Below are 23995 nucleotides of genomic sequence, written 5' to 3'. Positions count from 1 at the left end.
TGGCCCATATCTGTGTGGCTGGTTCAGATAGGGATTCTGGGGAATACCCATATATGGACTTTTACATAGGTGATGTCACCTGTGATATCACCCTTGATGTCACAGTGACAAGGGAACCAACCCATAGACTGTAAAAATGTGTACTGACACAGACAGACAGCAGACAGAGACAAGCTGCGACATTTCTCATGGTAACCTGCGACCTTTGGTCGCAATGAGAGAATTGCTCCATTTATATGGATTTATATGCTTTTAAGTACTGTAGTAGGATTTTGTTATGGTAGTTAGTGTTTGCCAGACCCATGAAATGGGTAGGCCTACATAAGCAAATGTCGGTCTGTCCCTTTTCTATATAAAGGGTATATATGATGATGACATGATGATGACATGCCTACAAAAGGCATGATGTCATAAATGATGATGACAGACAGAGGGTCTGGCACAACCAGGTTGACCTGGTCTAGTTTATAGTGACCTGGTCTTCTGTGTATTGTGTCTTTTAACCAGTGCACAAACAGAAGGAAAAGAAAGTAGTTTGAGTGAACATGATGTTTCATGTGGTGTCCGCGATCCAGGGCTTCCCTTAATGCATGCATTCTTTTTTCTTTTTTAGATATGTTTTGGGGCTTTTTATGCCTTTATTTTATAGGATAGCAGACTGACAGGAAATGGGGAGAGAGATGGGGAATGACACGCGGCAAAGGTCGTCCGGATCGGGAATCGAACCGGCGACGCCAGCAGGCATCATAGCCTAGTATGTGGTACGCGCCTTGACCACTAGGCCAGCGGGCGCCCCAATGTATGCATTCTTTATATTCGCATGGCCTCAGCAGCATCAGCAGTAGAGTGGCCGGTAGAGCGGCCGGATGGAGAACCGCAAGGTTCCCAGTTCGATCCCGGGCTCCCTCAGAGTTGGTTTCGAAGTGTCCTTGAGAAAGACTCTGAACCCCTAGTTGCTCCCGATGAGCAGGTTGGTGCCTTGCATGGTTTCCTCCGCCATCGGTGTGTGAATGTGTGTGTGTGAATGGGTGAATGTACTACGTAAAGCGCTTTGGATAAAATATGCTATATAAATGCACCATTTTTACCATTTATGGTGACCACTAGACCCCTGCAGGAGACCAGCCGTAGCAGCAGAGCACCGGAGCGGTGGAGCCCCATCACCAGTCGCTTTTCTACAGCAAAACCCTGAGTCCTGCTGTTAGCTGTTGAAATAAATGGACCCTTATACACTCTGAGAGGTAGATTTAGCACTCAGGATTTTAGTGCCCCCACCACACCGTTGCGAGTCAGCCTGCTCTTATGCAAAACTGGAGCTCTCTCACTCGTCACTCGTGGTGCAACACCCTTGCCTCTCTCTCCCTTTCTCTCTGTCACCCACCCACCCTCTCTCTCTCTCTCTCTCTCTCTCTCTCTCTCTCTCTCTCTCTCTCTCTCTCTCTCTCTCAGCTTCTCTCTGTAAGAGGAAGTGGCTGCGCTCTGCAGGGTGCAGTAGCTCGCAGGAAGAGCGAGAGTGAGAGAGAGAGAGAGAGAGAGAGAGAGAGAGAGAGAGGAGAAGAGGGGAGGGGGGTGTTTGTGTGCCTCAGCAAAGAGCTTGCAGGCTGATAACACTCAACCACAGATGGTTGAGAAAGAGAGAGTGAGTGAGGGAGCACGAAACGTCTACAAATGCAGTGAGAGAGAGAGGGAGAGGGGGAGAGAGGGAGAGAGAGAGAGAGAGAGGGGGAGTGATAGAGAGAGGCTGTGTGGGAGGCAATCTGTCTCATCTACAGTAGCAGCGCTGCCAAAGCCAATAGGATTCAAACACAGAGGAGGAAGAGAAGAAGTGAGATGCAGAACGTCTTCTTTTAGACACAGCGTCTAACAGCAGTAGAGTGAAGGAGAGAGTCAAGCAGAGGCTGTGAGGATTGTGATGATGTACGACAGATAGACGTCTCACCGGCTGCTGATCCCTCTACTGTACATACAAGAGACAAGGAGCAAGGAAAAAGAAGAACTTCTATACATGTGGCGGTGAACACGTGTGTGCGCTCTTAAGCTTGGATATGTGTGTTTGTGGGTTAATGGCAGGTGCTCTCAGGTGACCAGGGCTTAACCTGAAACCCAGCTGTAATCTGACCCCGTGACAGACAGACAGCCGGCCGGCGTGCGTGCGTCCATTTGTGTTTGTGTGTGAACTGGACAGTTGAGATGCTTTTGCGTGAGTGATCAGAGGTGCAGTTGTTTTTTTTGTTTTGTTGCTGTGCGTAACTATTCACGTCATTGCATGTAGGTGTGTGTGTGTGTGTGTGCGTGTGTGTGCCTGAGCATAATATGAAGTGCATGTGTGTAACCACACATGCACGGACGGCAGGAGGAAGTGACGCATATACGCTCGCTCTCAAATTTCCTGGTCCCTTCTCCGGTGGCACACGTTGAGCCCCGAATCTGAGCCTGCAGCCTTCTTCACCTCAAGTCTCACCCCCTCGTCGGTGGGGCCTCGCACTCCCTGGATGCATCGGCCGAGGAGGGACCCTGAAACTCTCCGGACACCTTGGGGACAGTGAGGTATACTTCTGTATGCCGTGAGTAGACCTTGGCTGTCTACATTCAAAGGGGGCGAAAGTAAAGGTGATAATATCACGCTGCTTGAAGCCGTCACAGCTGCTGCTCCCTGGTGCCGTGCTGGTGCCACTGGAGCTCTCCTCCATGACGGTCAACACGGCGGAGACTCCCTCCATGACCAGCAGCAACAGCATGAGCAGCGGCTACTGCAGTCTGGACGAGGAGGGCGAGGACTTCACCTTCTTCACCGCCAAGACCTCCTTCTTCCGCAAGCCCAAGCAACACAATGCTGCTGCTGCTGCTAAGGTACGGCAACCGGGCGCATATCGGCTAGCTGTAGGTTGGTGTGATGGGTTGAGATGTGTCTGTGTGTGTGTGGATATGAGGGACAACTCAGGTGGTTCCAGTAGTGTTTATTTAACGTGACAGTTGGTGTGGTGGGGACAAGTTAACAGTTGTTTCAAGATGTGAACTTTGAGCCGCGAAAGCAGAAGTGTCGAGACAGGAAGCAGCATTGAGGAAGTGGTGTGTGAGAATAGGCCTGTGATGTTTCACGTTTTTGACAGAGGACTTGCTGTCATCTGTCTCCTGTTGTAACACTGATCAGCTGTCCTATCCTGTCCAGCCTCGCTCATTAACTAGAGCTCTGTCAGTCTTCACATCTGATAAAGCGTCGGTTGTACAGTAACTGCTATTCTATATTTTAATTCTTTTTATAATCTATTAAATCCTTTCGTTCGACAAAACAGTTTTGCACCCCTAATCTAACTCGTATTATGGCTGTAGTTTTCAATCAGTCATCAATCAAACAATCCATAAATCAATCAATCAACTTTATTGTCACAACACATTTATCCTGCTCAGGTCAGTCAGAGTGAGGTTCATGCAGGCTTTCACCTTTGCAGCTCAAGGAGCAAAAGAAATGAGTTGGCAGTAAAGAATGGAAAAGGCTGATCACAAAAAGCCTGAGAAAGCAGCATGTTATGGTTCTGGTGTAACAAACAACCACGGTCATCAGAGAGGATGTACTCATTCCATACAATGTAACCACAGTCATCAGAGAGGGTGTACTCATTCCATACAATGTAACATCAGTCATCAGAGAGGGTGTACTCCTTCCATACAATGTAACAACAGTCATCAGAGAGGGTGTACTCCTTCCATACAATGTAACAACAGTCATCAGAGAGGGTGTACTCCTTCCATACAATGTAACATCAGTCATCAGAGAGGGTGTACTCCTTCCATACAATGTAACAACAGTCATCAGAGAGGGTGTACTCCTTCCATACAATGTAACAACAGTCATCAGAGAGGGTGTACTCCTTCCATACAATGTAACCACAGTCATCATCAGAGAGGGTGTACTCCTTCCATACAATGTAACAACAGTCATCAGAGAGGGTGTACACATTCCATACAATGTAACAAACAGAGGTATTGTTGTATTGTTGTTAAAACAACATCTATTGTAGTGACCTTGTAGCTGCTCAGGAGCCTTGTTCGTGGGAGACGTTTCCGTAGTAACAAGGCTGGTAGTTTTACAACAGGCTATGAGGACTGTGTGTGTGTGTGTGTGTGTGTGTGTGTGTGTGTGTGTGTGTGTGTGTGTGTGTGTGTGTGTGTGTGTGTGTGTGTGTGTGTGTGTGTGTGTGTGTGTGTGTGTGTGTGTGTGTGTGTGTGTGTGTGTGTGTGTGTGTGTGTGTGTGTGTGTGTGACTGATTGTGCGTTTGTGTAGGCTTGCAAATGTAGCAAGCTCTGTTTTCCCGTTACCGTAGCAACTGATCAGTCCCAGTTATTCTATTCTGAAATGTGAAATATGAAGTTGATGTAATGTCAGTAGAGACACACATGCGCGCGTGAGCGCGTTGTGAGATTGTAGACCTGTTATTTTCAAAACATTTATCTGTGGAGCCGAGTCAAACTAAATTGAATGCGGCTGCCTCATCTCCTACAATACCAAGTGCTTGTCAGGGTGGGGGGGTCCCCAGTTCAAATATGATTATTTTGGGGGGTCATGGCCTGAAGAGGTTAAGAACCACTGCTCTAGACAGAGCAGCTGAAAAAAGCTTGAGAACAAAGAGTGACAAAGCATCAAGGTTTATACTGCTAATAACGACAGAGGCAGAAAACCCTGAAAACAACCTGTGTTTGGTTCCAGTGATCCAACAGTGTAGTTCTTATTTAGTCACAAAGCTCTTAATACTCTTCATTGTTTAAATATTCATGAAACCCACTGACACACTTAACCACTTTCAACCTGCTGTCCCCATTTTGCCCGTAATGTTATTGTAGGCAGAAAACCTTCTAAAGTGACTAAAATAGCAGAGCTAGGGAGGGATGCAAATGATCGATTAATTCATTAATTGAAAGTTGATAACCTTATCGCTCGATTCATCGATTAATTGATAAGCAGCCAAAAGGAATCAATTCATTATAATCGTTTAATTTAATTTAATAATTTCTTAACAGCAATTAATGGATTATAGATTCATTGTTAACATCCCTAAGCAGAGCTTGTTTTTGCTACATTTGTGTGGCTTTGTCGATGTCATACGGCAAATTATAAAATATTGCATTTATGAAAAGAATACATGACAAATTTGATGATACAACTGGTTTATTCCTTAAAGTGACGATGATGCGCATCCTCGTGCGAACCTCTGCCCCATTTCAAAGTACGTCTCTCCTCCTCCTGGCAGTGCCATCGGTGTCCTGTTTTTGAGCGAGAGACGTCACTAAATAATTGACCCGGCTGCTGTTACTGTGTTGTCGTGTCAGCCACAGTTTGTCTTGCCAGGGTTGATGCTGACCTCATAGAAAGGTGCATTGGGGTGATGAGCCTGTCTGGTTTGTAAAGTGGAAGGAACTGGCTGGCTGACTGGGGTTGAGTTCAGTTGGGTTGTATCCTTATGTGGGTCAATTTTTACACTCTGAGATACATTTATATTCTGGCTTTTTACTATCGTGTGCCTAATGGATTTGACTGTGTGTAAAAGGGAATTTCTTTCTCCCATGCCGGGTTTTGTTGTGTTTGAATATGAAAAGCAGATATGCAAACAGAGGTTCTGAGTTGTCCTCTGCATGTCTGAGTAACCCTGTAAATGTCACTTATTCTATCCAGTTGTAACTCTGAGTGTGCATAATGCCATCTGAGATGGTACAAATGCAAGTATGCAACCATGCAACCCATTTTGTACATTTGTACACTCGAAGAGTTCAGTTCAGTTCACCCATTTTCAACATTTCTTTCTACTCACTCCGTGTCTCAGAGGAGCGCTGGGGACAGTTCAGAAACCTGCCTGCCAATGACATCATCGGTAGGCAGCTTCGGTCATATCAAACACGTTTTCTTTTTTAATCAGGTTGTCAAACCTGATTCCATTCACAGACCGATTTTTAGTCATCAAAGGTGCGTTCAAAAATAGTCTGTATTCATGGGTTGCATTTGAGGACCAACACAGGTGTTCTGTTTGGCATAGAACATTCGTCCTATGCCAATCAGACAAATTGAAACACCTGTGTTGTTCCTCAACATGGCCGTTTAGGACTACAAATGCAGCCCATGAATTGGCCTGTGCACTTGGGGTGCCCAGTGCTGTGTATTAGGCATCCTTTTTCACTAGTCAATCCTGGTGCCTAGTCATCAGCAACAATTGAAGCCGAAAACAGCGGCCATTGCTCTCTTCAGCGCTGTATTTTTTTACCTTCTTAAACGCTTTCAAACTTATTTTTTGTGTCACGTAATTTACTTTTTAGATATTCCTGAGTGTGAAGTGCATGCACTTATTCAAATGCACCTCTGTTTATGCACACAATGCATGCATGTATGATTATGCACTTCTAGCTGTGCACACAAGCATGCACATACTGTATATGCACCTCAGCAATGCAGCAGGGGAGATCCTCTTTTCTTTATGAATTATTTCCAGAGCTGAGCTTTTTGCTCCAGATAAGCCAGCCAGCTTAAATGTCTTTTGTGTGTGTGTGTGTGTGTGTGTGTGTGTGTGTGTGTGTGTGTGTGTGTGTGTGTGTGTGTGTGTGTGTGTGTGTGTGTGTGTGTGTGTGTGTGTGTGTGTGTGTGTGTGTGTGTGTGTGTGTGTGTGTGTGTGTGTGTGTGTGTGTGTGCGCGCGCGCAAAATATTGTGGAGCAGTGGGGCTTGCACACTCCTTTTCTCTGGTGCATTGACAATTAATGAATGAAATCCCATACAACTGCACACATAGGGTTTCTTTACAGCACACACACACACACACACACACACACACACACACACACACACACACACACACACACACACACACACACACACACACACACACTTCTACCACTTGACTCTTGACCCACTAACAGCATTGACCTAGTGAACACACTGCATTAGCTCTCTTTCTCTCGCTCTCTCTCTCTCTCTTTCTCTGTCTCTCTCTCTCCAATTCAATTCAAAGGAGCTTTATTGGCATGAGAAAACATACTTTACTGTATATTGCCAAAGCAAACATGGAATTGGAACAACAAAACAATGTAGTAAAATTAAATGGGAACAAAGAAATGTGTAAAACAGAGCTGCATTACATTGCAACTTAGAGGCAAGACTATCTTACAAAACTGTAAAGAATCTTTGCAGAAATAGTTATACATCCCTATTCCCTATAGGAAGGATTAGGTTGACAGACAGTATTTCAAGGTTTTGCACTTTGGTAAAAACTTCGCGACAAATGGCAGCAATTTATTCAAATGTCATTGCTCTGTTCATATGTACAGAATTTCTATGTAGCGAGGTCATTTGGTATAAACAGTGATTTGTAGTCTCTCTCTCTCTCTCTCTGTCACTCTCTTTTCATCTCTTTCAGCCCTCTCTCCTTTTCCATGTAGCTCTCTCCCCCTCTCCAGCTCTTTTCGTCAGTCAATTCAATTTCAATTCAATTCAAAGGACTTTATTGGCATGAGAAAACATTCTGCCACGGTGTATTCTCTGTTTAGGGCATTAGCATTCTAGTTTGCTCTGCTTTTGGGTTGCTTCTCTCCAATGTGTCAGGTATCTTTCTTTTTGCTATTTTATCATTTGGTTTAGTCCAGCGAGTTGTCTGTTTGGTAGCTCTGCTTGTTTTTGTACAGAGTTCCCGGATCAGCTGGCTGAGGGGTCATCTCTCTGTGCGTGAGTGCCTTGTTATGTGGTGTATCTGGGTCACTTTCTTTTAGGTGGTTATATAATTTGAATGCTCTCTTTTTTATTTTGATTATGAGTGGGTGGGTATCATCCTAATTCCCTGCATGCATTATTTGGTGTTTTCCGCTGGATTCCGAGAATTTATTTGCAGAATTCTATGTGCAGGGTCTCAATTTGGTGTTTGTTCCATTTTTCAAGGTCTTGGTTTGCGGATGGTCCCCAGATCTCACAAGTCACTCTCTCCTATATATCTCTCTCTCTCCCCCTCTCTCTGTCTCTCTCCCTCTCTCCTCTCTCATACTCAATATTCTTCCATGTCTGTATATATCGCCTCTCCTTCTCTCTCAATTTCTCACACAAATATAAACAAACACACAGTATGGTATAGCTTCCCCTTGTCATGGTCAGATTGCAGAGTGCAGGAGGATTTGTCTGACCAATTGCGCCAGGAGGAGTCGTTTGTAATTTCAGGTTACACGCACACACGCACATGGTATGTGTGTGATTTTCTTAGTGTTGGCAGGGACAACAAGACATCACACATGACCTCCAGTCCTGTGTCTGATCTGATCAGTCCCTGAACAACATCATGTCACCTCGAGGTGTGTGTGTTTGTGTATGTGAGAGATTCTTATGTAACTGTCCTACATATCTCACACTGTCACACCAGCAGTCTTTCATCATGGTAACCGGTCACGTCGCCAAAAATCCAACTCGCCAAATTGTCCACACTCATTGGGCAGGCTTGTCAATGCTCCTGGATTTGCCAGGATGATTGGCAATTACATCTACTATGTTAAATATTTTCTGGTGGAGGACCCCCAGATGATAAGTCATTATTAAGGATGTCTTACTTTGCTTCTGTCATCAAATCTGTACACCTACATTTGGCATTTCAAAGTTATACTATGTAACTTTTTTTATAAAACATATCTTAAAATTGTCCTAATTATTAAATCGCTAAAGTTTTAGAACCCCCACTCCATTAATTTCAGCCCCAAAAGCCTTTCTTTATATGTTTTCTACTTAGCCGTGACAGGGGCGGGATTTCCCGGCAAAATTACGTCATCTGCATCATCCGTATACGTTGTGTATACGTTGGCCAATCACATCGCGGATCATACACACATGATACACTACCGGCCAATCACAGCGTGCTTGCCGTCTCTTCAGGAAGTAGCCTCCCTCAGCAACAGTCTGTTTACGATGGTGAAGGATTCTTAACCTCTTAATCCCCAAATCCTGGTCAAATTACGTTCTACCCCTCTACGGATTCGTTATCGGTCGCGGTGGTTTGCGGCCCGCTCCGGTGGTTCGCGGCGACTCCGGGCGAAAAACGGCCGAAAAAATCAATACCGCTACTGACCACTTGTTGAGCAACTTACACAGTATAGCTTTAAGGCTGAAATTGTACCCATGCTAGTAAAGCAAGCCTGATAAAAGTATCAAACATGCACAAAATTCAACAGAACACAGGGAAATATATATCTGTTAAGAAGTTTTGGGGGGAGGACCACCAGACCCCGGTTGGGGAGTTCCGCGCACCCCCTAAAATAAATCTCCTGGATTCTCCTGGACTGACAGTCCAATGTTGACAGGCCTGCTCATTGGCGAGGTGTCCTAGCAAGTTGATTTGGCGAGTTGGATTTTTGGCGAAGTGACCTGTATTCTTCATCATCCCCCCTTGGTGGCTCATGCTGTTCGATTGGTTTGAACGGCCGGCAGACACCTGTCCTGCTCCTCTCTCTCTGGCTGCTTTCCTTTCATCCAAGCAGGACAAGCTCTCTCTCCAGCTCTCTGATCCAGGGAGGGCGTGGAGCTGCTTGGCAGGGAATCAAACCCTGGACCACATGGACAGACACACAGACGGACGTGCTCCATTGTCCTCTGGCCGCACTCACTCTGACATGGAATGCAGCGAAGGAGGGAGGGGAGAGCCTGGTATTTTTAGCGTCCGGGGATACAAACGCAGGAATTCCTGTGTTACTTAGGCCCTTTTCACTTTGTTGCTGGTGACGAGCAGAAGGGGAGCTGTAGATGTATTCGAGGAGGGTGTTATTGTAAGTCGCTCTGGATCAAGAGCATCAAATGCCTAAACCAGGGGTTGTCAAAGTGGGTGACGGGGCACCCAGGGGTGCCGCGACGGCAGTCCAGGGGTGCCGCAAGATAATTTGATAATATTTGAGATTTATTTGGACATTTAAAAATATATTTAGTATCATTTTAAACTTGAAGTACAAAGTACAATTTTCAGTCAGTTCTAACCAAAATGGCTGTTATCTCAACGTTTTCCTTGTAACATAATCACTAAAATATCGTCACTGTCGGGCAGAAACCTTGTATCTCCAAGTTTCAAATGCACGTAATTTGCCCTGCTTCATCATACAAGACTGTCGCACAAATCTAGTGAAAACAACCGATCTACAAGCACACAACGCCTCGCATCGCGAGGCGTTGTGTGCTTGTAGATCGGCTGTTTTCACTAGTGTAGTCAATTTTATAGATGACAAATACAAAAAGAACGTTTTTTGACATACAAGGTTTCCACCCGACAACGACGATATGCTATAAATATAAGGTTCCCAGAGACAAAAAAGTTTGGGAACCCCTGGCCTAAAACTGTGTTGCAGCTCCGGCCCCCTCCTCTATGATCTCAGCTCGCATCGTATACACTTCCACTTGAACCTGATGTCACGTAATACACAGACCTCTGGTTATTCATTTGTTATCGCCGGTGGGGATCCGTGGTGGAAAGAGTACTCACATTTTTAACGTAGAAACACTCTGTTACAATTAAACGTCCGGTAATCAAAATTCACTTGGGTAAAGGTACAAAAGTATTGGTATCAAAATGTACTTAAAGGGACTACAGCCGAGTCGTTGGTGAGCCCACCTGGAGAGCTAGAGCCCCAGGTATGACTGCCCCTAGTAAATACAGAGGACGAATTTCACCTGTGTGTATATATTTATTACCCGGCTTGGTTGAATGCTTGATTCTGATTGGTCGAGCGCTGAAATCAGCGGTGAATTATAGGCGTATAATGACCGCTCCCCTCTATAATTCACTGCTGCCTAATCAAAGGCTCAGGACACCTGCTGCATTCAGGCTGCACTGCGTGGATTTAGTGCCGTATCCAACATGTCTGCCATATCAACAAACACACAGCGACTTTTACAACTAAACGTTGCTCTGAAGAATGTTTTTAAAAACATTTGAGGCGAGAAATAGACAACTGGTGAATGGTAAATGGTGCATTGGACCGATGCAAACACAATGTAAAGTAACAGCAAAGGTGATACACACTCCCCTACAACCACACGCTCCCCTGGATGATGATGCATACTTCCAGAGACAGATAAACTCACCTTTCTGAGCCTAATTATTCAAAAAACTGTAATGTATACAGAGCTGAAGTGGTTGATGTATGTTATGATAATCAAAATCCATAATGTAACTAAAGTTTTCAAATAATTTTAAATTTTTGTAAAAGTACTATATTTGCCTCTGAGATGTAGTGGAGAAATACTAGCAACACTTGAAATGCCTTTCATCAGTAACATGCATCGCGAGGGAAGCAAACTTGTGCACTCCCATTCCTAATTAAAAGGAAGTTGATGCCGTTTGTTGATGACATTCAGTCCCTGTTTCTTTTTTTTGCTCCATTTGGTGTGGTTCCACTGCAACGCCCGGCTGGGTCATTTGGCCATGATGATACAGCAGGCCTCATTAGCTTCACACAGAGAGGAACAGAGACCCAAAACAAATGGAGAAAAGGAATAATCTAATAAGGAGGGTAGAATCTGTTCCAGGACTAGAACTTCCTGTTCTCATTGCCTCAGTTCACACACACGCAAACATGCGCACACACGCACGAACGCAAAGGATTTAAAGTCAACTCATTCCAATTACAGGGCCTCCAAAGAGTCCTGGATTGCTATTTTTCGTCACTACCTCACCGTGCCGGGAGTAGGTAATTTGCTGCCTTCCTTGGATGTGGTAGCAATTTCTCAGGCTCCCTCTCCGGAATCGAACCCTGATTCCCCGTTACCCGTGGTCACCATGGTAAGCACGTAGCGTACCATCGAAAGTTGATAGGGCAGACACTCGAATGACACGTCGCCGCCGCGGAGGGCGGGCAATCGGCCCGCACGCATGCACCTTCAAGCGCGAACACACACACACACACACACACACACACACACACACACACACACACACACACACACACACACACACATGCACACAGGGTTCTGTCCTGGCTCCTCTATCTGGTGTCTACGGCTTTTAGAATGTTATCACTGTCCTCAGTCTGCTGAATCCCGGCCAGAATGAGTTGCGATAAGCTTGTGTTCTTTATTACCAATTAGAGCCTCAGACAGACAGACAGACAGACAGACAGACAGACAGACAGAGTAAAGGCACTGAAGCAGATTATCGTGGGCGCACACACAAACACATGCACACTCACTCCCACACACACACACAAACACATGCACACTCACTCCCACACACACACACAAACACATGCACACTCACTCCCACACATGCAAACACAGTGCACTCGATTTGACTGCGTTGACCTCTCTTTCAACCGGGTGTCCATATTATGGGCCAGGCGAATCTTTTCCAAATGTAAACATTACAAATGCATATGTGATGTTGTGACCTGACATTAGTTTTGATTAAAAAAAAGCCTTCATATATCGGTATCGTTGATATCGAAAATTAGGAGTTGGACAATATCAGAACATTTGATATTTTAGCTTTGTACAATGAAGGTACATAGAGCTTATTAAGTGGTTAACACTCTGCATCTGTGCTGAAGGATGCTGTGATTCACTCTCATCAGCATCACACCCTGAGGACTCCCTTACATACAACCATTCTTGGCCTGCATTCTCTTGCCCCCCCTCTCTCTACCTCTCTCTACCTCTCTCTCTCGCTCTCTCTCTCTCTCTCCCCCGCCTCACCACCCTCATGCCCCAGAAAATGCAAACGAACAGAGGGAAGGGAGAGAGAGCGAGAGAGAGAGAGAGGAGGGAGAAATCACCACCATTCCGTGTGCGTTAGCGAGGAAGGATGCATCCCACCAACGTCTATAAATAACCCAGTCAAACCCTGTGTTGCTAAGGCTGGCTCAGCAAGCCTCGCTTTCATCATCATCCTCACCCTTTTCAACGACCCCCCCCCCCCCCTATAAACACACACACACACACACACACACACACACACACACACACACACACACACACCGTCTTTCCTGCCTCCTTAGTCCCTCCCTCCTTCCCTACTCCCCTTCTCTTATTCCTTCCCTTCCATTCCCTCATATTCCGTCCTCTCTCTCTAGGCCTGACACAAGTATTACATAATCACCTGATCGCAATTATTTGAGATGATCGCATGCTTGCATTCATTTCATTTTTGGCATAATCGTCATAATCATTTCCATGTTTAAAAATGTTCATACATTTTCAAACATTTTTTACAAGAATAGTGGAAATTGCAGCTCTACAAGTGACTAAGTAGGCCTACATTTATCCAAGTCCTGTACTTAAGTACACTTTTCAGGATTATTTACTGTACCTGGAGTATTTCCGATTTTCTATACTTTTCAATACTTTCCTACTCCACTACATCTCAGGGGATCTACAAGCTCACAAACATGTAGATCTGATATTTTCAAAGCATTTTTTATACAGTAATTGGGAACTTCTGAAATGGAACATTCTGCATAATGGGTACTTTTACTTCAGTATATTTTAATACTTTGGTACTTTACCTCAAGTACATTTTTAATAGCAGACTTTTATTTGTAACAAGAGTTCTTCTTCCACCACTGCTTCTAGCAGGTGGAATAATGGTGAAATGAATTTGTTCCTTTTTTCTGGTGGGAACCCCCCTACCCAAGGACCCCTGACAGGATACAATTCAATTCAAAGGGCTTTATTGGCATGAGAAAACATACGTTTACATTGCCAAAGCAGAAGTGTACACAGTACAATACAATCAATCAATATAATACAATCAAAATAAAATATGTACAATTGAAAGGGTGTGATAGGGTTTTCATGTATGGAGATTACTGGATGCAGACAGTGCAGGAAAGTATACACCATGATTTAAGGTGGTTGTATTCCATTTGATATCCTTCTCCTATATCACAGCAGCTCACATATCGTCGTTGTCGGGTGAAAACCTTGTATGTCCAAAACGATTCGTTTTGCATTTATCATTTTACAAATTATTTAAACTAGTGAAAACAGACGATCTACAAGCAGATCGGCTGTTTTCACTACTTTTGTGCGACGTTGTATGCTGAAGCAGGGCTTTACTTTGCGAAAAAAACGTACAAATTTGAAACTTGGAGATACGAGGTTTCCACCCGACAACGACGATATCTTGCTGCTGTGTTTACACATTGTTGTACTTCACCCAGCAGATATGGGATTTTTTTTAATTTTTTTTTATCATTGGTCATGTTTTCAAACTCTCTTTGGGTGGTTATGATCTGTGGGAGGTATTGTTCCTGAGAGAGTACTGTGATTACACACTGTACAATGATCTAAGTAAGCAAACCATGGATGGATGGAGGGAGGGACGGAGGGCAAGGCAAGGCAAGAAACCCAGTCTGAACTAATCTAATCTAATGGCTCTTTTCCACTTCCAGAACTAAGCAAACTGTGCCATGCTGTATGAGGGTATTTCACAGGTTCTGGATTAGTTTCCATGTTAACCCATTTTAGGCCTGGAATTATTTTATACTTTAGCTATTGAAAATAGCAGATATACAAGCTCACAGCGTGGCAACGAGTGCCGCACTGCAAGCTTGTAGATCTGCTATTTTTTAAAAGTCGTGAAAATGTGTGCAAATCATCGAATATATGTATTTCTAAAGCAAACATCTAACTCAGATTTTGCTTCTGGGGGTCCCTGCGGCCAAATACATATCATTTTGGGGGTCCTTGACATGAAAAGGTTTGAGAACCACTGATGATAGAAACATTTGTTTTTCAAAAACCCTAGAAGGATTTAGAAGACATTTATAGAATTCGGGTCAAAATATTCAAAGACTTGTACAAATTGTCACGATTTTTAAAAAATGGCAGATCTACAGTGAGCTTGTATATCTGCTATTCTTTAATAGTTAAAGGACAGAATAATGCGTAATAATGCGTTCCCGGCCTATGCTACAACTCGGTTTCAGATGACATCCTCAGAACCTAAACCTTCACAGAAGGTGGTACTAAACCAGAGTTCTGGGAACCCAGAAGAAGTCAGAACTGAACTTAAGTAAATGTGGGAGGCGTGGGATGGTGAGGATGTCATGATGATCCTTCTGCTACAGGTGCACAAGATCCTGCAGCCCCTAACACCCTAAGCTGCATTTGAAGCAGACCGCCATCTGCTGGTGGTGGTTAATAATGGGATTGATATGACAGCCAATAAATGTTACTGACTCTCTCTCTCTCTCTCTCTCTCTCTCTCTCTCTCTCTCTCTCTCTCTCTCTCTCTCTCTCTCTCTCTCAGCAGAATGAGGCAAAAGAGAAGGAGGTGTCGGGTACGGAGACGAAGGCTCTCTCCGAGGAGGAAGTGCGCTCCAGGATAGAGGAGTACAACGCTCAAGTCTCCGAGAACGGCATGAAATTGGTTTGTTGATTTTTCCTAGAACACTACAAAAATCCTTCACTTATTTTAATGAATGAAACATTAGTATCTTAATACAATATGCAGTGCATGTGTGCAGTGGTCTCCCTACTATTCTATTAAAACCTTTAGACCATGGTGTCGGGTAGGACATCTAGCCTAGTACTGACTCAAGCTCATGAGCCCACTGTCTCCTCTGGACAAACAGGGATTCCCTCTTGCTCACAGGTAGATGTTTGGACTACATAGGGGATACTTAGGACCATAAAAATGTGTCCGCGACCCACGAATGGGTCCCGACCCAGTGTTTGGGAACCAGTGGTCTAACCAAATTATTTTGGGGGGTCCCCAGATGATTAACTTTTATGTGAAACATTGTTTTCTCACTCGTTGTGAGCATGTATATCTGCTATTTTCACAGTAGAACCGTGTTATACAAAGTGTAATGCCTCAACTCTCAATGCTCGTCAGGGTGGGGGGTCCCCGGTTGCAATATGATTATTTTGGGGGTCGAGGCCTGAAAAGGTTGGGAACCAGTGGTCTATAACTAACAGATCTGTCTTGTGTCTCTGTCCAGGCCACAGACGGGTCGTACACAGGCTTCATCAAGGTCCACCTGAGGCTCAGTCGGCCGGTCACTGTGCCAGAGCGGGACGCCCCCGGCCGGCCCGGGTCTGCCTCGGGGGAGGGGGGCCCCGAGGGGACGGAGGGCTCCACGGGGGGAGGAGGGGACAGGAGGACCTCGTTCTACCTGCCATCGGACTGCGTGAAGCAGCTCCACATCGCCTCCCTGACCACGGTCAAGGAGGTCATCCAGGGGCTGCTGAAGAAGTTCATGGTCCTGGACAATCCCCGCAAGTTCGCCCTCTACAGGCAGACGCACCGCGACGGCCAAGGTGAGACCAAATGAACCGCATATTATGTTGGCAATTTCTTTTAAGGGAATTTAGGCTTGGAATTATTGAATACTTTAGCTATTGAAAAACAGCGGATATACAAACTCACAGCACAGCACCGAGTTCCACGCTGCGAGCTTGTAGATCTGCTATTTTTGAAAAGTTGTGAAAATTGTGCAAATCTTTCATTATATGTATTTTTAAAGCAAACATTTATAACTTGAATTTTGCTTCTGGTGGTCCCTGGAACGAAATATTTTGAGATGGGGGTCCATGGCCAAATACATATCATTCGAGGGGTCCTTGACATGAAAAATTTAAAAAACCACTGACGTAGAAACGTGCGTTTTTCAAAAACCCTAGAAGGATTTAGAAGACACTCATAGAATCGGTTCAAAATATTCAAAGACTTGCAAAAAATTTCAGATCTACAAGCTCGCAGCATGCTGTGTTCCCGGCCTTAATGTGTTAAGTGAATACATACTTTTATACCATAACACTGTTTCTCTCATCCGTTTGTGTGCAGATCTGTTCCAGAAGCTTCCTCTGGGGGAGTGTCCCCTCGCACTGAGGCTGATGGCAGGGACAGACTCTGACCTGCTCACCTTTGTGCTCAAGGAGAATGAAACCACTGAGGTTGAGGTGAGGGGACGCACGCACGCACGCGCACACACACCCACGCATCAACTCGGAGAGTTCATGAACAATATATTGTCGCTGTCGGGCGGAAACCTCGTATCTCCAAGTTTCAAATTAGTAAAGCAAAGTAAAGTCCTGCTTCATCACACAAGACCCTCGCACAAAAGTACAACAACACCTCGCGGAGCGAGGCGTTGTGTGCTTGTAGATCGGCTGTTTTCACTAGTTTAGTTCATTTTTCAAATGATAAATACAAAATGAACGCTTTTGGACATACAAGGTTTCCACCCGACAACGACGATATAATAATATACGTTTGTGCTCTCACCAGCACCACCACACTACATGACCTCAATGGAAACAAGCTGTAGGCTTTATTTGTGTTTTCTTTTATGTCCTTATGGTGAGTCAGATCTCGGATGTATGTTACATGTGACACGTGTATCATTTCATGATCAATAAAGAATGGAATCAATCAATCAACCACACTTGCTTGTAAACATCTGTTTTGAAATACATTACTAAGCTCCCAATCCTTTTCTTTCTGTTTCCATCTCTCTCTCTCTCTCTCTCTCTCTCTCTCTCTCTCTCTCTCTCTCTCTCTCTCTCTCTCTCTCTCTCAAATTAGTTTGTCTTACATTGTCAAAGCATACATATAACATAAAACAAACCATAACCTTGCGTATATACAGGGACAACAACTGAATGACAAACATCCTCACGATGATGATAGTAATAATGAAAACAAGTGAATAACAAACAACGAGACAATGATAACTGTGATATGCAACAGTTACTTAATGATTTAGTTTAGCCAGATGAACTTAGCTCTTCTGTCCACAGGCTGTCCCTCAGTTTTTGACAACTCTCTCTCTCTGTCTCTCTCTCTCTCTCTCTCTCTCTCTCTCTCTCTCTCTCTCTCTCCCCTCCTGTAGTGGCATGCGTTCTCGGTTCCTGAGCTGCAGAACTTCCTGGTTATCCTGGAGAAGGAGGAGGCGGAGCGTGTGCATGTGGTGGAGCACAAGTACAGCGTGTACCGCCAGAAACTACAGAAGGCGTTACAGCAACACAATCCCTGACCCCCACCCTCCCCTCACCTTTCTGACCTTATACCACCTCAATCCAGGGAGAAGAGAGACTTAACCTTTAAAATGACTGACCCCTCTGTCTGTTTGAAGACCACTAGAGCCAGAGCTGAACGTGGACAAGCCCTCCACACACACGTGCGCACGACACCCCCACACACCCCAACATTCGCACACACACAAACACACACACACACACACACACACACACACACACACACACACACACACACAATTTCTCAGGACAAATTCAGATCATTTCATCGGTCCATCCACCTGCTGAAGTGAAAAAGTCAGGGGATGCGAGAGATGCATGTGAAATGTTGCGTGTGTGCACTGTGCACGCGCACGTGCGTGCGTGTGTGGTCTGGCAGATGACTGGACAGATATTGCCTTTGCATCTCCAATGAGGCACACACACGAATCCTCAGATTGTTGGGCTTCAGATATCCGGACATCGGTCCGGAGGGACTGATACGATGTGGTCTTAAACAGATGATGTTTTTTGTTTCTTTTTAAGAATTCTTCGTATTCTTATTCTTATCTTATTTTTTCTGCTACTGCTGCTACTGCAAGTGTTACTTATGCATGACTCACTCTGCTCCTGTCCCCAACGCGCCTGCACAGAATACTTATAGACTAGCAACAGAGGAGCTACGTGTATCTTTTTATACAGTAGTAGCTTTCTTGGGTAGGAAGGACAATCATAACTCGGTGTAACTTTTGGAATGTGTGATAATAACTCGATGTGAGGGGCGGCGTTTTATGCGTAATTTATGCTCTGTCATACATGGTGTCGCAACGAAAATTGCCGACCCTCAAGCTCAAAACGCGACACATTGGGAGCTTTTATAGTCGGCTGTTTTCGGTGCGACGCCATCGTGTGACTCAAGTATGAATTGGGTTTTATTATTTTATCAAGTCTTGTCCAAGCATGGCTCTGTTCAAGAAGGAAGAGTTTACAGCGAACAAGGTTGCCTGCGAGGTATTGTAGCGTGTATGCCATTCCTAAGCCAATTATTTGGCGATTGTGCTCCTTTTTTGCAACTTGCAAGGTTTAACAACTATTTTAAATCGCATGAGATTGAAGAACGCTAGGGTAGGTGCGCCGACGAGCACCAACGGAATCGGATATCATCTGGACCGACACAAGTGCTCCCCCTGTGATTATAAGCCAATCAACAGCGATTTGGCGTGAGGTTTCGAACAATGGCATACGCACGGTACTTTAGGATGCGGCTGAAGGCTTTACTTTGGGTGTTAGAACGATGATTGGGGCGAGTGGAACGAACAGAGAGCTTTGTCTGTTTGCCGATTGTTCTCAGGGACCCTGTGTTTAACTATCGACAAGGCCTAAAATTTTAAAAAGACACGGTACACTATGGGCGAAGGGATCTCGCTGTGGACCCTCCCAAAAAAATCCTCTGCCCGAAGGGTGCCGTGGCGATCCACCGTTATCTCAGCTTGACATGCCTGCATGTGACGAGAGGGTGTGTCCTATACCTTTGAGCCGTGCTAGAAGACTTCACTGGCATAGACACGAGTGCTTTGACCCAAGTCTGATTTATACCTAGCTGCACGTGAGAGTGTTGCGTGGCGAAGATATAACTGGTCTGCACGTTCACAGCGTGTTGCATCGCAATCCATTGTGAGGTTGCAGATCAGTGGTTTTCTAGTGACACTGGCGGGCATCTAAGTATAAGTGTTGTATGACTGAAGCTGCAGAAAAGTTGTCCAGTTCTGCCCACAAAATCGGCCCTAGTATATCGGCCCTCCCTTTTTCTATACCTGCAGACAGCATAACTGTGACTTTCTCTTCTCTTTGCGTTCCATGACCCCCCTGACCCCCCTGACCCCCCCGGCGGCGTCGGCCCTTTATCAGTAGAACACTTTACCTTGTTGTCACATCATGGGTTGCAATTTGAATGTGAACAGATTTTACACCAAAGCTTATGGGGACAGATCTGTGGAGTGGGCTTTTAAAGGGTAGAGAGACATTATTATTAAGAGGTATTTGTGTTTAGAAATGGACATATGTATAGGTTAACCCTAGGTTTTTTTGCACATAAATACAGAATGGCCCATGACTCTGTAGAAAAGAAAGAAAGTAGTAGGGCATGCATTGCTGTGTTTTCATATAAGGGAATTCAAACCATGAGAATTACTATGATGTACCAATGAAAATCTGTGTTTGTGATGCATACGGTATGTATATATAATATATATACATATTATATATATGTAGAGATATGGAAAAGAATAGTGTGAAAGATTAACTTTTGCTATTACAATTAAATAGATATCCTTATTGTTTTTTGTACCATTATTACACATGGATGTGTGTGCTCATCCTGACTGGTGACTGAAAATAATGTAAATAATGTTTGATTAATGCATAACTGTTAAATCATTGGGCCTCACTTATCAGGAAAGAAAGATGCACAAGAAAACTGTTATGTAATCAAAACCATTTCAGCAGCCTATAAGATGATGGTCACAAGTCCTGGAAAGCATTTGAAATGCGTGTTTCATGGACATTTCACACATCAGTGTTAATTCGACTCCGACAGTGCACAAATTGACCCGTAAGGATCCAATTTTACACAATTAACACCCCGCGGTGCACTTTGATCAGTCTACATAAGGAAATGCTGATGAATGAGGCCCTTTATTGTTCATAAGCACATGACCATCAGCATCGTCCTGAACCCAGCCCTTATACTGTTACACGACATTCTGTGTCCCCCTGTACTGTTACACAACATCCATGCGGTTTCCTGTTGCCAGTGCCTTTTTGTTCCATGTACCTTTTTGTATGCCTGTTTATGTGTGCAGGCATGGCTAGTCATTGTGTGTGTGTGTGTGTGTGTGTGTGTGTGTGTGTGTGTGTGTGTGTGTGTGTGTGTGTGTGTGTGTGTGTGTGTGTGTGTGTGTGTGTGTGTGTGTGTGTGTGTGTGTGTGTGTGTGTGTGTGCATGCATGTGTTTTGCGAGTATGTGTGGGTCTCGGTTTGGTGTCCTGCAAGGTGGTAATTCCCCTTTCTGTCCCCCCACCTTGACTGCCATCTGTCCTCCCCACTGTCCATCAGTGAGTGTGTGTGTGTGTGTGTGTGTGTGTTTGTTTGTGTGTGTGCACGCGCGTGTGTGTGTGTTATTTATTTTGTGGTTCAACCCCACAATATGGGAAGATATCGAGGAGGTGAATGTTTATTGCTTTTCCACAACTTATTTTGTTTTATTTGTAGAGTTATGTGTGTAAAGATGATCAATGGAACTGTACAGAGAATCTGAATGAAATAAAAAAAGGTCATCCCCTTATAACGTCATCCGGTGTTTTTCTTTGCTCCTATTTATTTTTTGTAAATGCCATTTTAAATGCGTAATAAAGAAAATAAACTAATGCAGTGTTCCTCTCATAAGTCATGGGTCCTAAAATAGTACCTCATGCACCATAGCCTAAAGGTCATGAACATGTGGCTCGAGGAGGTCTTTGAGGTAGGGGCCAGGGGGAGCCAGGTTGTGGAGTGCCTTATGAGGTGAGCAGCTCAGCACCTATGTCTTGTGTTTGTTATAGGCTGTATAATAGGCTCTTATTCTATGATTATGAATGGTTTTACCCTTGCTGTTGAATAAACATTATAAACCGTGCACAAAAAGTAAGGTGAACTGACTCCATTATATCTCCCCGGCCCTTTAATAATAGCTACCAATTGGTATTGTATTTGTGTTTTATATCATTTTTATCATTGAGGGGAGATAATTGACCGAAGTCCATTATAAAGACACTTTATAGCCTTATAGAGTAACTTTTAGCCAATGAGGAAGCAGCATAAAGTTATAGGTGACGTATAAACCTTTATAATTAGTCTTGATGAGCTGCAGCTGCGTGAGCAAGTTGGCCCCTGCTGCCATGGTCATAGGCTCTCCCAGTTCTGAACTTCTGATGACAGACTGCTGGTCAGGTGGAGTTTGGAGGAGACAGGTGCTTTGAAAATCGCTTTAACAGAAACAAATGATTAAATACTGTAGAGCCTATATATCAAGAGCAAGAGATCACAGTAAACATCATTCATAGGCCGCCTCTTCCTCCCAAATCCTCCACACTGGCAAGAAAACAGAAGCCAGGGCATCTAAAGGTTTGATGGGATGCATCACTTTTACACTAGCCTGGATCAAGCCCACATCAGACCCTGTACCACTCCCTGCCCTCTCCCTGAGCGGACTGCCTCAGCTTCGGTCTGATCAGGATACTTTCACACGTGAGTGCTGTGCTGTCTCTGTGTCCACTTTTACATCGCATCTTCTCATGAGCGGTCGGGTTCTTTTGGCAGTGGTGGAAAATGTTCCCAAGGAAGTAGGCCTACTCACATGTTTTACTTTAGTAATAGTATCAATAGTAGAATACTCTGTTAAAAGTAAAGGTCGGGAATTCAAAATGTACTTGAATAAATGTATGAAAGTGTTGGCAACAAAATGTAGGCTACAGAAGTAGCCTACAAAATGTTTGAAACTACAAGCTCACAATGCCATTGTGAGCTTGTAGATCGTCTATTTTCAAATAGCCAAGGTATAAAATAGGGGTAAAGTAGTTTATGTATGCTTTATAATATAATGTAGGCCTTTATCTGCAAAGTATACTTGTACCTAGTAACTCCATCAAATGTAATGGAGTAAAAGTAGGCCTACAATATTTGCCTCTGAGATGGTAAAAATATTGGAAAAAAGGAAATACTCAAGTAAAGTAGGCTACAAATACATTAAGTTATAAAATTACAGTAGGCCTACTTAAGTAAGTGTATGCCTACTTACCGTAGGTAGGCCTAGTTACTTTAAACCACTGGATATAGGCTCTAAGTGTCATTCAGGTGCATCATTAATTATTAACCAGACAGCTGCTACCCGTGACTTGTAAATAGACTAAGCCCCCATGCCCCCCCCCCCCCCTTTTCTTTTTTTTCTGCCTTTGTATTTGATGTTATGCTTTTGAAACTGATATTATCCTAGATAAAGTACTATGTTCTATCCGTCTGTCTTTCAATGTTAGGCTATATATGAGATACTTAAAGTGTGGTTCCTGTGGAAATAAGCCTCGGCTTTCTAGGATCTCCTTTTAGTTGACCTTGTACCAGTGATTTGTACTGTCATGAAACTGTACTTTTTTCTATTGCAAAATTCAAAATTCTTCAATCAAAAAAAGCCCATCTGTGCTTTTGTCAAGTAACCAGCAGGTGGCAGGCATTCTTCATCCGTAAACATTGAACTCCATTGACAGCCCATTCATGAAACAGAGACGTCCTATTTGATTGTAGGCTATTAAAACTAAAACTCTAATATTGAACCTGTACGGACAGCTTAGGTTATCCTCTTATGTCAGTTTTAAAGTCGTTTAATACAATCAGATAATAAGACTTAAAGAAATGCTTTTTTATCAATGGGCTGTCAATGGAGGGGTATTGCCAATGGCACCGAAATTTATAGCCTACAGATTATTGCATTTTTAGCATTTAAATTATTTCGGCTAGCAGTATAATCCAGCTGAGTGTGTGAGAATCCTTGAAATTTATAATCCTTGAATATTATGGTTGGCAGGTAGTGTGTGTGTGTGTGTGTGTGTGTGTGTGTGTGTGTGTGTGTGTGTGTGTGTGTGTGTGTGTGTGTGTGTGTGTGTGTGTGTGTGTGTGTGTGTGTGTGTGTGTGTGTGTGTGTGTGTGTGTGTGTGTGTGTGTGTGTTGTGTGACTGACAGAGAGAGAGCTTGTGCATGGGTTTTTGTTTTGTTAGTAGCCTAAGCTATAGCTGCAACATGAACCTCTACCTCACTGTGATACAAATTGTGATTTTAAAAACTCATGCTTATAGCCTAAAGAACAAACAGATGTCAATGTCTGTCACACAGGGTCTGAGAGGCCAAATACAGCTTGCCTGTGAGAGCCCACATTAAAGGAGCACCACCTTTTTGCACCTGGTCTCGTCTCCTGGTGGCTGGCTGTACTTTCTCTTGGCTTATAAGCCTTGGAACAGC

At 44.1% G+C, this 23995-nt stretch overlaps 1 protein-coding gene across 2 annotated transcripts in view; it reads left to right on the top strand.

Moving 5' to 3' along the window:
• rassf5 (Ras association domain family member 5) overlaps positions 1–21248 on the top strand; it is a 68443-nt gene extending 47195 nt beyond the window's left edge. Inside the window, exons 3-6 of one of the 2 annotated variants that reach the window (XM_080728996.1) lie at positions 15244–15360; positions 15935–16253; positions 16780–16895; positions 17828–21248. In XM_080728996.1, coding sequence (XP_080585122.1) covers positions 15244–15360; positions 15935–16253; positions 16780–16895; positions 17828–17971 — 696 coding nt within the window. In that variant the 3' untranslated portion in view covers positions 17972–21248. Of the gene's footprint in view, positions 1–15240; positions 15361–15934; positions 16254–16779; positions 16896–17827 lie in introns of both variants that reach the window. The other variant, XM_080728995.1, reaches the window with a different exon arrangement.
• The last annotated feature ends 2747 nt before the right edge of the window (positions 21249–23995 follow it).

The sequence above is a fragment of the Nannobrachium achirus genome, assembly GCF_963921795.1.
Source record: "Nannobrachium achirus genome assembly, chromosome: 6".
NCBI lineage: Eukaryota > Metazoa > Chordata > Actinopteri > Myctophiformes > Myctophidae > Nannobrachium > Nannobrachium achirus.
This window is presented reverse-complemented; position numbering and strand designations above follow the sequence as displayed.